Source organism: Lagopus muta, chromosome 7, assembly GCF_023343835.1.
Source record: "Lagopus muta isolate bLagMut1 chromosome 7, bLagMut1 primary, whole genome shotgun sequence".
In the NCBI taxonomy this organism is placed as follows: domain Eukaryota; kingdom Metazoa; phylum Chordata; class Aves; order Galliformes; family Phasianidae; genus Lagopus; species Lagopus muta.
Window position 1 is genome coordinate 30,540,194 of NC_064439.1, and position 13,978 is coordinate 30,554,171.

The 13,978-nt window shown below is 45.4% G+C and overlaps 1 protein-coding gene and 1 long non-coding RNA gene across 2 annotated transcripts; one reads left to right on the forward strand and one right to left on the reverse strand.

The window, feature by feature from the left end:
• Positions 1–6,547: 6,547 nt before the first annotated feature.
• Positions 6,548–10,051, reverse strand: LOC125695974 (uncharacterized). The gene is made up of 3 exons (XR_007378131.1): positions 9,849–10,051; positions 9,143–9,253; positions 6,548–6,658 (listed from the first exon to the last, which is right to left on the reverse strand). It is a non-coding gene; the product is annotated as an uncharacterized LOC125695974 (long non-coding RNA).
• A 465-nt stretch (positions 10,052–10,516) lies between these two features.
• On the forward strand, positions 10,517–13,190 carry IL6 (interleukin 6). The gene is made up of 4 exons (XM_048951042.1): positions 10,517–10,789; positions 10,872–10,985; positions 11,107–11,253; positions 12,600–13,190. Exons 1-4 carry the CDS (start codon positions 10,517–10,519, stop codon positions 12,789–12,791), a joined length of 726 nt encoding a protein of 241 aa, XP_048806999.1. The 3' UTR covers positions 12,792–13,190.
• The last annotated feature ends 788 nt before the right edge of the window (positions 13,191–13,978 follow it).

Consider the following 13,978-nt stretch of genomic DNA (forward strand, 5'->3'; position numbering starts at 1 on the left):
CTGTGAGTATTTAAGAACAATTCCAGGCCATGTGAAATGCCTGAGGCCATTGCGTGGCTCCTTTTAGAGCCAGGACTAAAATTTCCATTAGAGATGCCTCCCTGTACAGTTTCTTCTCTATGAAGCAGAGTACAGTACTGATTACAGTAACAGCAGGGACAGGAGCAGATAGATTTCTCCTTGCTCTGAGTCTGCAAAAAAAGAGTGCTGAGTTTTTGGCAGCTTTGCTGTGGATCAGGATGATGGAGCTTGAACCTCAGAGCAGTGCGAGTGTCCCAGGATGGCCAACCAATTCTGGCTCTCCCCTCACTTCCCAGGGCAAGCTCCTATCACTGTCAGTAAAGCTGACATACAGTATAGGTGGTAGTATACTGTACTATATATATACTGACTATGGCATAGGTACAGATAGCACAGCTGGAGAAATCTGTCTTTTGCATCAGGCAGAGGAGGGTGATGTCACTGAGGACAGTATTCAAGATGACAAAGCTGTGGTTCAGAAAGGTCGTCATTGTGGCTTGCTAATTACCTGCTTTCTGGATGCACTTGGTGATGACTGGGCCTTGATGCTGGCAGTTTCTGGCCCCAAAGCACTTCTTCCTGAGGTGCAACACAGTGTTACTACCAAGCTTCAGAAAAAGGGATGTCAGGATCAGTGTTTCCCTGTTGTGATTTGTTTCTCACCTTTCACCTGATACACTCAGCAAGCTAAGAAAGCTGGGCAGCTATCACAGCTGCCTGCAATTTAGCAACACAAGGAGCCATCCCTGTTCTTTTGAATATTTACAGATAAAACATCATATTTTCTATTTCACATGAATCACTCCTGATTTTCTAAACCATTCCAGATCATTAAAGGGAAGAACATGAGGGTGATGCAAAACTGCACTTCTTCTGCAAGGCTGCGTGATAGACTTTATTTACTGTAGTGTAACATAAGGATGCTTTTTGTGTGTCCTTTTTCTTCCTCATTTGAAAATGGCTGTTGAGAAGTAAAGCAAGAAGCAAAAGAGAAAAAGAAAATATAAAAGAGCAGAGGTAGAATGGCGGCTCCAAAGAACTTTGTCAGCATATTCCCAGGGAAAAAAAAAACACATGTATATTCTCTGATGCTGACTGAATGCTATCCTATGGCCTTTTCTGCCCATTCAAGATTAATGCTACCTGAAATAGTCCACAGTGAATCGCTGTCTGAAATAAAGCCTCCCACAGGGGCACAGAGGAACATCCCAGGCAAAAGATCATTTAGGGGGAAAGAGACATTTGGGGGGGAGTTTTGAGGATGCAAAAAGTGTATGCATCAGTAGGGAATCAACAGCAAACTTCAGGATTATCAAGAGACATTGTACTATGGAACTGGGGACCTCTACAAAGGTGAGGATCTATCCAGGATGATTCAGTCCATACTGAACAAATTGAAAGTGCTTCACAAACTTACTTTTTAAAAACAATGTATTGGAAAAAATGTATCCTTTCTGTTAAATCCCCAGATAAATTTATTACAAAGCTTGTCACTCAGAAAAAGCTGGGACTTCATTTCAGATCTATGGAACTTCACGCTCAGATTGTAGTATATGACCTTTTGTGATTGCATTCCTCTTGTTGCTCCAGGCTGTGTCAAGATTATTAGTGTTTATAGGGCTAGTTCAGAGGAAGAACTGGCAGAACAGGCAAAGTGACTTTGTCCCTTGGCAATGAAATGTCCCATGTCAATGGTAAGCAAAGGATTCCAAGCAGATGGCATCTGTAAGACAGTGTCAGGTTCATAAAGTAATCAACAGAAATGTTGCCATTGAGCTCTGTGTAAACAAATTCCATCCTTTTACAGTAATATATCATAAAGATAATATAAAAAACTTTCCCCCAGTGTGACACTGATCTTTCACTTATGATAAGCAGATATTTTCTTTACCCCTGTGGCTGTTTCTCCAAAACAATACACAATATTTGTTCAATATACACATTGTAAGAAAACTAAGAAATATGAAACAAAAAGGAAAGGAATTCCAAGAAAGCTAAAGGACACTCCCACACCAGAAAATGTCATCTTTGTTTTGCTGACTTTTGGCAGGCCTTTTGCTCTGCAGAAGATCTTGGTAGACCAAAAAGCAGTGGAGGTTGCAACTACCTTACCTACCCACCCACCAAAGACCATTTTGAATGTTCTGATTTCTAGAGGTTGGGATCTCATAAATTTATAGTCCAAAGACCTTTTGGACTACATTTGCAACCTATTTGCAACCTCTTCAAATCGCAGAATCATAGAATGGTTTGGGTTGGAGGGGACCTTTAAGATCATCTAGTTCTAACCCCTCTGTTCCAGGCAGGGACACCTCCCTCTAGCTCACATTGCTCGAAGCCCAATGCAGCCTGGCCTTGAATCCCTCCAGGAAGGGAGCATCCATAATCTCACTGGGCAGCCTTTTCCAGTGTCTCACCACCCTCACAGTGAATAATTTCTTCCTGAGATCTAGTCTAAATCTACCCTCTTCCAGTCTAAAACCATTGCCCCTTGTCCTCCCTCCCCAGCTTTCCTGTAGGCCCCCTTCAGGTCTTGGAAGGCTGCTATAAGGTCTCCTTGGAGCCTTCTCTTCTCCAGGCTGAAGAGTGTTATCTGTCTCAGCTTGTCCTTGTAGAGGAGGTGCTCCAGCCCTCTGATCATCTTTGTGGCCCTCCCCTGGACCTGTCCCAACAGCTCCATGTCTTTCTCGTACTGAGAACTGGACGCAGTACTCCAGGTGGGGTCTCAGAGAGCAGAGTAGAGGGGCAGAATCACCTCCCTTGACCGGCTGGTCATGTTTCTCTTGATGCAACCCAGGATATGGCTGCAAGCACACACTGATGCTCATGTTTAGTCTTCCATAAATTGACACCTCCAAATCCTTCTCCTCAGGGCTGCTCTCAAACCATTCTCCACCTAACCTGTATCTGTGCTTGGGATTGCCCTGACTCAGATGCAGGACCGTGCAGTTGTCCTTGTTGGAACTTCATGAAGTTGGTGTGGGCCCATCTTTCAGTAGCTTGGTATAAAAAAATCATCAGCTGCAGGCTTATCTATACAGATGGCAAAACATGCACTGAAAATTGTCTGAGGCAGTGGAAGTCTTCAGCTTGACTTCCTTTTCTCTTTCACAGGCATCAGGAATCCTGCCATTATCAATGGAGTTACAATAGAATAAGACACATGCAATTGCTTTCTGAGATCGAGTAGGTACAACCAGATAAAAAGACTATTTAAGGATCAGCAAAAATGTCCAAAATAAAATCCGAAGCTGAAAGCAGCTGAGCAGTCACAATACCTTAGATATACAAATTGAATTTAGCTGCTAAATTTGCCTGTCATGAAAAGACGATGAACACTCTGGTTTTTTAATACTCACTACTTCTTAAATCTGTTTTTAAGAGCATATGCTACTTTGGAGAAGTGAGAACTGAATGTTATTTTGGGATGAGGTAAAACATGTTTTTGTTTGACTTGAAGACATGTATCTTATTATTTGTAGTTTATACACTCCTAGGAGTCACCCACTTTACCTGTCTCCACCACATTGACACAAGCATTTGGGCAGAGTTAGAACTGATCCCACTGAAACCTGTCTTTATTCAGTTTCTTTGTTGGGTTGGTTTCCAACCATATGCTTTCTCCAGCTGCTCAAATGCCAACACCAACACATGTGGGGAACTGTGAGAAAAAGTGACTCACGGCACAGGTCAGGCTACTGCATGGCAGTGCCATCCTCTTTGGCAGTGGCTTTCCCACACCAATATCAACTCTCAACAGTTGTGGAACCACACGTAAAGCACCAGGCAAAAGGATTTCACTACATGGCATCTGGGCTGAGTGGGAAACATGGATAGCATCTAGCTGAAAAGCACAAAACTGTCCAAGAAACATGGAATCTCCATGGAATCCTCTACCTAAATTTTAAAAATTCCTTTTAAAAATTTAGTTGAAAATTGAGTTCTAGAATGTAGCAATTTTATAGTATGTATATAATATGAAACTTTGCACCAGAAATTTTGCATAGACAAACACATAACACGTAACAAAAATATTATTAAATGAAACACAATTAAGATACTGTTTCTTAAAAGCATCTGTAATTCTCAACAAAATCCTTCCTCTCTGTTCATGTTTGCCAACTTTTGTTGAATTTACTGGAACAAAGAAAATACATTCCACTGTCAGACATCTCAAAAGTGTAGGCACTTCATCCTGATATGCCCAGACACGCAGCATCAGAAGACTGCCCGCAGAAATCCCAAAATCAGGGCATTTACAAATAGAAATGGAGATCAGAGAACGAGCAGCAGGGAGTGACGTTTGATGCTGCAGAGCTAAGGCACAAAGATGACTAGGGAGGTACCCAACATGTTCCCTCTCCACACCAAATCTGTCACTGTCACATGCCACTTCAGGCACAGGGGAGAGATGGGGTTTTTCAGATTCCAGTCGTTCGTCTGGAGTGCTTCTGTTTTTTTGTGTGGGTTTTTGTTTTTTTTCTTTTGGTTTCACATGTATTTTTGAAACCAGCAGGGAAATCGCTGTGTTCAAGACAAGCGATACCCTGGGACTTTACGCTAAGCAGCACCTAACTGGGGCAGGAAGAGCTGTGGTGTTCCCATGAGAGAGGCTAAGAGATAAACTGCTCAACAAACCATGAGGAACTCTTGCATCAACCAAAAAGAAACTCCAAGGAAATGAGCGTTTCCCCCTCAGAAAGCAGGCACCTCTCTCAGGTAGTCAAGATCCTTCTCTGGGGAAGATCCAGCACCCAACCTCTGCTAGGTTTGGGAGTACAGACCAGCTCCTCCCAAAATATATGAGAAGAAATACGAAGGAAGCAAAGACAATACTATGGGCTTCCACATCTGCCTAGGCTTATCCAAGAACTCTGAGGTCACAGCACTTCTTGGGATTCACTTTCTTTTCTTGCCCAAAGGCCAGAATTCTTCTGCTATGTGTTAGGGCAAACGTTGCCTGGAGTTCAGGCCAGCCCACCAGGGCAGCACAGCAGCACTCTTCCATCTTAAGAAAAATTGCTCACTTGAAGAGGAGAGAATGGAAAATGTTTTGGCCAAGATTATTTTTAGGGGTTGGAGAACTTTCCTGTAAAGTAGTAAATCTGGGTTCACAACCCCTTTACATATGGAATGATATGATTTACCTCTCCCACACATCCTGATTCAGCAATTTAAACAAAATACATCAGACTATCTAATTAGCTGATTGGTAGAAATATCTGCTTGGGCCTAGACCACTTGAAACTTCTGGTGATTTGGACCAAAGTCCTTAGATCCAGTCTGACCCTCCGGGATGCTTCTGCTTCAATAGTAGCAGTGTGGGAAAAGTGAAGGTTCAGATTCAACACTACCTCTTAATCCTTGCTGTTATATCTTTTTGATGTGCAATTACGAAGGGCTCCCACTGTACTAAGTAGGTTCACTTTAACATTTTCAGTATAGAACAATGAAGGACTTTGCTAAAACGTGCACAGAAAAAGACAAAAAAAAAAAAAAAAAAAATCAGCACTTCAGGCAATTTCTGAGCAATGATTTTCAGATTTCTTGGCAGGACCGAGGCCAAATGTACACTTACAGCAGCAAATTCCCTAGTAGATCCCCAATATCACCACAAGATCCTTGAGCTATAGAACGTTTATGAAAACCACACTGCCATTTCTGCAGGTGTGTAACGTGTTTTGTTTTTCTGTTTACTCATCTCCTAAGAAAAATTTCCAACACACATAAATTGTCATTGAAACACTGTCTCCAAAAAGAATGCCTTGCATGATCCTGGGAATGGAATTAGGATACTTTTGTCAGTGACCCTGTAAAGCATACCATCTTGTTGCATCACAGGTAATGCTCCAGGTAGACAGTCAGTGTGTCTCATTACCCTCAGATGGGATAAAAATTACATCAGTGTCCACTTCAGCCATCTTCCCATTCTTCCTGAACTGGACAAGATTTGGTATGCATTCACAAATGTGATTACTTCCTAGACAAACATTGATATTGCTTGGTTTTCCTTTGCTGTTGAGCAAGCTCCCTGGCGGGAGACCTTTTGAAGATTTTGTAAAATACGTTAAAACATGACATTTGTACCTCCCATATGCTGACTCCTCACTGCGTTCTCTTTCCAGCTTCGTCATCTTCCCCGATGACTGAAAAACCTCCCTCTTCTCCTTTGTCATACAACTTCTTTGAACTTCATCTTTCACGCTTAAAAGGGAACAAGGAAGTTCCTTAAACGCAAGTGGAACTTTCAGCCATTTTGGTTTTAAAAGGAGACAGAGGCTTTCTATTTTCGTGCTGCATGACAATAGAGGCATAGTAACAGCTGCTTTCCACCCATAAGGAAGGGCTGTGGAATCGCACCCTGGTGGCATTTACTGGTACACCCACAGCAGTTAATTACTCCTGGCACAAGTCTACTTTCCCTGATGAGTGCTGTGTTAATCCCATTAAGGTGTACAAACGGATACTTGCTTGCAATATTTTTTATTTGACAGGGATGTGTCTACTTGGAGTGATACATGGCATTCAGATAGTCCCCAAGGATAGTTCCCTCCAGAGCCTGGTGTATCAGCCATCATGGTGGTTGACTAGAGAAGACCATGGCATGATTTCTCTTCTCAAGGCTAACCAGATAAGGCTGCAAATTGGAACATAAATTAAAACAAACTATGAATTTTTCCTCTAGACCTCTACTTTAGCCTAAGGCATGGAAATTCACAGTATTTGCATATGATATGCTTGAGAAGAAAATTTAAGTCTGTTACTACATATCCTAGTCTTGTTTAAAAATGATGCAAGCTTGCCTGTAGGGAAAAAAAATGAGCAATCCCCAGAGTTCTTCACAAAAAAAAAAATCCCCAGATATCTGTGTGGTTCCTTGCTGGCTAACAACCAACAGAGAACCAAAGAACTTGCAACATAGCAATAGTGAAGGGCTGATTGTTCAGGGTGCCAGTACTCCTGGGTGTCATGTGTAGGTCCATAAAGCAGCGCTTGGTTATGAGAAACATCGACACGGCATCTTAGCATCCTGCCCAATATGTTCAAGTACAGTGCAGGGACATTTGGTTGCACTCTCACCTATTGCTGGAGCTGGTAGTATCCTACTTGCAAACATTTGGGGCAAAAAAGCTTGTTTTCTGAAGCCTGGGATTTTTTATGCAGACTGATGAAGACGGTATTACTACTGTGAATGAGAGACACATAAGAACTCACAAATACTGTAATTTCAGTGAATGCTGAATACAACAAACCTTAAAAAGAAAGGAGCTGTAAAATGGGTGATGTGTTTGTATCTTGGTGAACAACAGAAATCCCATCTTGTACGGAGCTATAGGAACTTAAGATCTTATTAACAGTTTTAAGGATATCCACTGAAAGCATGCCGGAGGAGCTGAACATCAGCTTTATACCTCACTCATGACATCTAACATTATTTCATTTAATCGTTATGATTCCACTTACACAGTCCACCAGCAGCTGGCATTTTCTTCCACACATGAACTAAACTTGTACAGCAGTCCATTACATTTTAGTCATATTCCTTCTCCTGTTGCAAACACTACAGACTAAAGAAGCAATCTCTGATCAAGCATTAGTAGCTTGCATTTATACTGCAGAATATTGAAGACTATCAGAAAGGAAAAACACCACTAAATCAGAGTGAAACATACCACAAACCTAATAATCCTCTGCCTTTATTCAAAATCTTAATTTTTTCTATGCAGGACGGCCACATATATGCAGCCAGGTGGCTTGCAGCACCAAGCACTGGGCAGCACTGGGCCTTACCTCAGCCCACGGTTGACAGCCAACAAAAGAGGGGTGATGCACTTTGACCAAAAACAGCTCTGCAGTCTGCTAAGCTCTTCAGGGGCAAAGCATTTACCCCGATGTTCTCACCTATCTCACCTGAAAACAGCCTCCTGCTTGCAAATCTCCCTGGAAGCAAAAGTGGCATGGGCTTGCTTGCGCCCAGAGCGATTTTTTGAGTCTAGGAGTTACCATACTAATGCTAGAAATTCAGCATTCAACAGTTGGCATTATCCTGATTGGCTCTCTGGCTATGAATTCATCCCTGACTGTAGCTAGGATTAGTTTTCATGTGCCGAGAGTCTGAGAGGTTTTTTACAGCATTCATAATTGGCCTCTCTGCTCCCACAGAGCTTTACAGTAGTAGTTTCCATTGCCCCGACAAAAGAAGGAGTTGAATGAACGCTGACAGTATTTGAGATCCCACCTGAGGAAAGTTTTGCACAGTGGGAGGCAGCCATCTGTTTTGTAATGTAAATGACAATAAGAGAGGACTAACCCACAGAGTGAAATGAAGAACAGTAGCAACAAAAGGGTAGAAGAATAGTAAACTGTAAGATACACCTGTACCTAGAAATTATGTCTTACAGTCTCAGTAATAGTGCTTGTACATATTAAAGTCCCAACAGCCCCATGCCTGATGCACAGTTAACTGATGACCCAGCACTGCTCGTCCAGGGCTTACTGCTTTCTGAACAAGGTGATGAAGCAGCTTAGCTCAGAGCAATACAGAGCAGGCTAATTAAGCCCTTTAAGTCCATCACAAACTTAAAAATTCCTATAGATAGATCACTGCAAATGACTTATTTTAAATGCAGTACCAGAGAGAAAAGGGGGGAAAAATGGAGAGAGAGAGGAGAGAGAGAGATTTTCCCCAAGAAAATAAATGCAGTAGTAGCAGAAGTGTGAATTCAGGTTTCTCCTTCTCTTGAATGCCATGTAAGGCATTCACGAGCGTCTGCCATGGGAGCATGCAAGGATGCTCAGCACTTCTGAAGTGACGCACACAGCCAGACAGAAAGAGCAAACAAACCAAAAATAAAGTAAGGGACAGCAATGGCAGAAGGCTTGGGAGCTTTAAGATGAGAAACAACAATTGAAACTTCATTTTATTTCACTTTGAAGGTTTAATCAAACACACTGGCAAGACTAGAGAAGCTGGGCTGTGTGCAGAAAGCGGAACATGAGCCATCCAGAACCGGAAAGAAAGAGCTCTCTGTGTGCTATCACACACAGAAAGTAGGAGGCAGGAACTCCCCTCCTGCTGCATTTGCTCCTGGTGGTATCAGAAGGCAAAACCTGGACTCACCTCATTGGGTTGCTCCTGCCCTTTGGCACCTTGCAGCTGGACCCATCAATTTGGTGTTGGCCAAACATGCTGCTGGCTGTGTGCTTTATTCTTGTGGTTCATACCACAGCTCTGGTTGGGGAGAACACAACAGAATATAATTGCTGTAGCTCAGGGAGGCAGGCACACGCTGACGGCAGCTACTGAAAGTCACTGTGTTGCTTGCAATTCAGTGCTAATATCTCCCAAGTGGGCAAAATTACTGCAGCTGCCTTTGCGCTGTGGGCAGAATGGGACATTAGATTATTGGTATTCTGCCTCTTTCCCAAGACGCTCTACCCAGGCTGTTCTGGAGCTGCCAACATCTGGCTTCTTTACAAAGCAGAGTCTGAGAGTCTGAGAGTCTCCTACCTCGATTCCTGTGTCAGCGTCTCCCCATTCCAAAACCGGGATCAGTTCTTTCTCTGTTTTTCTCTATTTGGCAAAAGCAGATGTTGACACTCCCAAAGCTGACCAGCAGCTTGCCCTGAGCAGCTTGCCCCAGCCCATGGTAGCACATGCCTGAGCTGAATGGCCACGCTCATTCTGGGCAAAGAATCCCTCAGCGAAATGCCAAAATTCCCAGCACCCCTCCCTGTGTGGCGAAGGAGATAAGGCTGCAGATAGCAGGTAAATAACTGCGTGGCATTTCCTGCGCCTGCTGCCCCGGGGAGCCCTGGGTGCTGACCTTCCTCCACCGCTGTGTGCTGGAAACACTGGAGCGATGGGATGTGCCCAGATGTGGTTCACAGAAAGGTGCGCGTGTGACAACGTTTAACGTGGGCATGTGCAGCAGCTGAACCCAGGGCATCCAGTTTCACGTTTACAAGTAATCAAAACAGAACGAACAAAAATAGAACACAAGTAGAAAGAATTTCTGAAATTCTTAAAAACGAGAATAGAGATGCATAATGAGTAAAAGTAGTGAAAACAGGTATCAATGTATAAAACGTATAAAACACAATAAAACATAAGACAGGCCACGCCTGCGTGCAGGTACGGGGCTCTGCGGGCGGCTGCCGGGCTCATCCCCCGCCCCGACCCCCGGTCGAGGCCAGGTGAGCGGCGGCGCGGCCCGCAAGGAGTTACGGAAGGGGAGGAAAAATGACTTCATGCCTCTGCCTGGCCCGGCTCGCCTCCCCCCCCGGCCCCGTTTCACAATCCCAATGCTCTCGGACGGGGCGAGTGAGCGCTGTGTCAAACCCAGCGCAAGCACAGGGCACACACCCCCGTGTTCTCATGCCGGATTTTCCCGGACCATGAATAATCTCGAAGCCCCCTCGATAAATACACGTTCAGGGATGCCCGGAGCTCATTCGATCCGTCAGCCTCCCCGACGAGCAGAGAAGCCGCACCATGAACTTCACCGAGGGCTGCGAGGCGACGGGACGGCAGCCGGGGAGCGCCGGGAGCCGCCGCCGGAGAGCGCCCCGTCCCGGCCCCGCCGCGCTGCTGCTTCTGCTGCTGTCGCTGCTACTGCCGCCCGCCGCCGCCGCCCCGCTGCCCGCCGCCGCCGACTCGTCCGGGGAGGCCGGGCTGGAGGAGGAGGCGGGGGCGCGACGGGCGCTGCCCGACTGCGAGTCGCTGGCCTGGCTGCTGCACAGCCGCGCCGCCCGGCTGCAGGACGAGGTGGGTACGGGGCCGCGGCGGGGGACCTGCGGGCTGCGCCCGGGGCTCGGACGCGACGGCAGCTCTCGGTATCTCTCCGCAGATGTGCGAGAAGTTCTCCGTCTGCGAGAACAGCATGGAGATGCTCGTCCGGAACAACCTCAACCTGCCCAAGGTGACGGAGGAGGACGGCTGCCTGCTCGCCGGCTTCGACGAGGCAAGGAACCGCTCCGCTCCTTCCTTGGGCCGCCTTCGGCCCAATCCGAGCGCCGCTGAATTCAGCGCAACGTGCCAGGCACTCCGAACTGCTGCTGATGTTCTCACTTCTCTCTCCACAGGAGAAATGCCTGAGGAAGCTCTCTAGCGGCCTGTTCGCCTTCCAGACCTACCTGGAATTCATTCAAGAAACTTTTGCTAGCGAAAAGCAGAATGTCGAATCGCTGTGCTACGGCACAAAGCACCTGGCGGCCACGATCCGGCAGATGGTGAGTCGGTGTGCGCCCCGCACACTGCCGCGGCCGCTGGGACGTGCAGTGATGTGCAGTCAGGACATGCCCGAGGCTGAGCATTTCCCGCTGTTACTTATCCCATCAGCAGCAGGTGCTGGCTGCCTGTGCTGCTTTCCCTTATGACTAACTTTCAAGTTTTACGAGCTCGTGTTCTGTACTCTTCTTCCAATTTTCTGTTTCCATTCCTACCTTCCAGACAACAATCAAACTCATCAGACTCCTTTAAAAACAATGTGCTCAGGCACTCTGCTCAGAGCTGCAGTTTGGTCCCAGCCCCTCAGTGCTGGGACCGCCGTGAAGTACAGTAACTTTGAAACCTCACAGAAATAACTGCAGATACAAACAGCTGATTTTCTTTCAGTTTGGTGAATGGAATGATATCCACTTCTGACTGCTGTTTTCTGTGCTTTGGAGTGCTTTAAAAGATCATACTTCAAAACTGGCTTCATTCCTGCAGCACTTAATCACGCCCATAACCCTTCCCTTCCTATAACCCTTCCTACTTTGTCAGCAGTGAAACTGTGGGTGAGTGAGGGCTGCCTAGGTGAGGGGGAACCAAGAACTGCAAAGCTCTCTGGCTGTGATTTCCTGCCAGGTGTTTTCAGCACCTGAGAAGGACATTGTGTGCCTTTCCTACCACACTTTTTTGTGTTCCTCATTCTTTAAGTGAAAGGGAGCTGGACTTCTTTCTTTCACACTGTATTTGCTAAGAATAATAGTCCTGGCTTAAGGCAACTACCGGCTTCAAACTTGATATATTGTTTGTAGAAGGTTTGTTCAAGGGCTGGGTGAGACTGACCTTCTGTGGAATGACGAAGGCTGAGGCATCAGAGCAGGTGGCACAAAACAGAGCGGGTGCACGGAGCTCTGTGCTTGTAGGGACTGCTGAGATTTTGAGAAAGTCAGGAGCTATGGCTTGCAGGGTGGAAACTTCTTCATGAAAGCAGTCCGTGTAAGGCTGTTTGAGATGGGGATGGCAGGTGGAGGCAATCTGCTACTTGTGCTCCAGTCCATCCATTAGCAAGCTCCCTGTTTGGATACCTAACACACTTGTGAGCGAGGATGCAGCAGCCAGTATGGTTTAGACCGAGCCACATCCCACGTCCCCATCCAGCACAGGGCAGCAGACACTGCAGGCACTTTAGGCCGGGCCACCCCAACCCCAGCAAGCGTTAATTGGAATTCTGGAAGAGCAGGGATAGGAGTACCTCAAAACCCAGCACAGAGGTGGGGATGCCAGCAGCTGTACGGAGGGGAGGGCTACGAAGCCGGGTGGAACACATTTGTACCTACGGTCTGACTCAACATTCTGTTTCCCACAGGTGATAAATCCCGACGAAGTGATCATCCCAGACTCAGCCACCCAGAAATCCCTCCTCGCCAAGCTGAAGTCGGATAAGGCCTGGATAGAGAAAATCACCACGCACCTCATCCTCCGAGACTTTACTTCGTTTATGGAGAAGACCGTGAGGGCCGTTCGCTATTTGAAAAACACCAGGAGTTTCAGTGCCTGAATGTTTTAGTTCGGGCACAGTCCTCTGTTACCGATCTGTCACGTGGCAGATGGCAGTGTTGTTCCGTTTCAGGAACCAGATAGTAACAATGGTTTGCATTTATAGACATTCTCATTTCCTTCTAGGAACCTATTTATTGTATTTAAAATATTTATTCTTTTCTAATGTTTTCTATTTATATGAAATATTTTCAATATTTAGAAATAACTTAAGCAAAACACCTGTTTCATTTCTTATGGTACTATTCAGAATATCAACTTATTTATTACGTATTCAATGCCAAGGAAAATGTCCAGAAGCCAGACTGTTGTATAACTTATGCTTTTAAAATATTTGAGAGATTGTATTTTTTATCTATTTATATTTTTTAAACAAATAAAAGCTCACTGGGGAAAAAAAAACAACAACCTGTCTGAACTTTAAATAGGACTGAAGAGCTACGCCGTATCCAGCGTCTAATGCCCGGAATTATCAAAATAACCCCTTTAAATAATTAAATCTGTATAATTAAATCAGCTATCTATGAAGGCTGCTCCAAATGTAATGCCTCCTATTTCATTGTGTCAGTCCGCTACGTCAAAGGTGGATGTTGGTGGTATGGCAGCAGAGGTTGAACCTTCCCTCAGTATCCCATTACATGTTGCCATGTGACAGATGGCAGCAGAGGGACAGTCTGACAGAATGGCATCTGACATCGAAGTGAGGATGAAGCAAAGGTGTGCCATTGAATCCCTCCATGCAGACAGAATGGCACCTACTGACATTCATCAACACTTGCTGAATGTTTGTGGAGACCAAAAGTGGACGTGAGCACAGTGAGGCAGTGGGTGGTGTGTGCAACAGCAGTGTGAAAGACAAGCCGTGTTTCAGACAGCCAACACACAGCTTTCACACTACAGAATGAGGAGTGTCCTGATCAGCTCATCCACATGCATTGGCTAATGATGGTGGCTATACGGAATTACAATGCTTTGTAGCTGAGAACTTGCTCTATGAAATAGTGTTATTGTGCTCTTTGTTGTAGTTTCCATGGAAATATATGTAAGACACTACTTTCAGAGTGACCTACACAGGGCATCCATACATACATACACAGCACAATCAACATACAGCTCTTAAAACGGTGCATGTAACGTACACAGATGTATTGCACATCAATGTGTACTTCGCTGCATGCACAGCAGTAC

Bases quoted from the DNA above. Each gene is read 5' to 3' on its own strand.
- IL6 (XM_048951042.1), top strand. From the start codon at position 10,517: ATGAACTTCACCGAGGGCTGCGAGGCGACGGGACGGCAGCCGGGGAGC. The intron at 10,790-10,871 runs GTGGGTACGGGG...ATCTCTCCGCAG, and splicing joins CCGCCCGGCTGCAGGACGAG to ATGTGCGAGAAGTTCTCCGT. The intron at 10,986-11,106 runs GCAAGGAACCGC...CTCTCTCCACAG, and splicing joins TGCTCGCCGGCTTCGACGAG to GAGAAATGCCTGAGGAAGCT.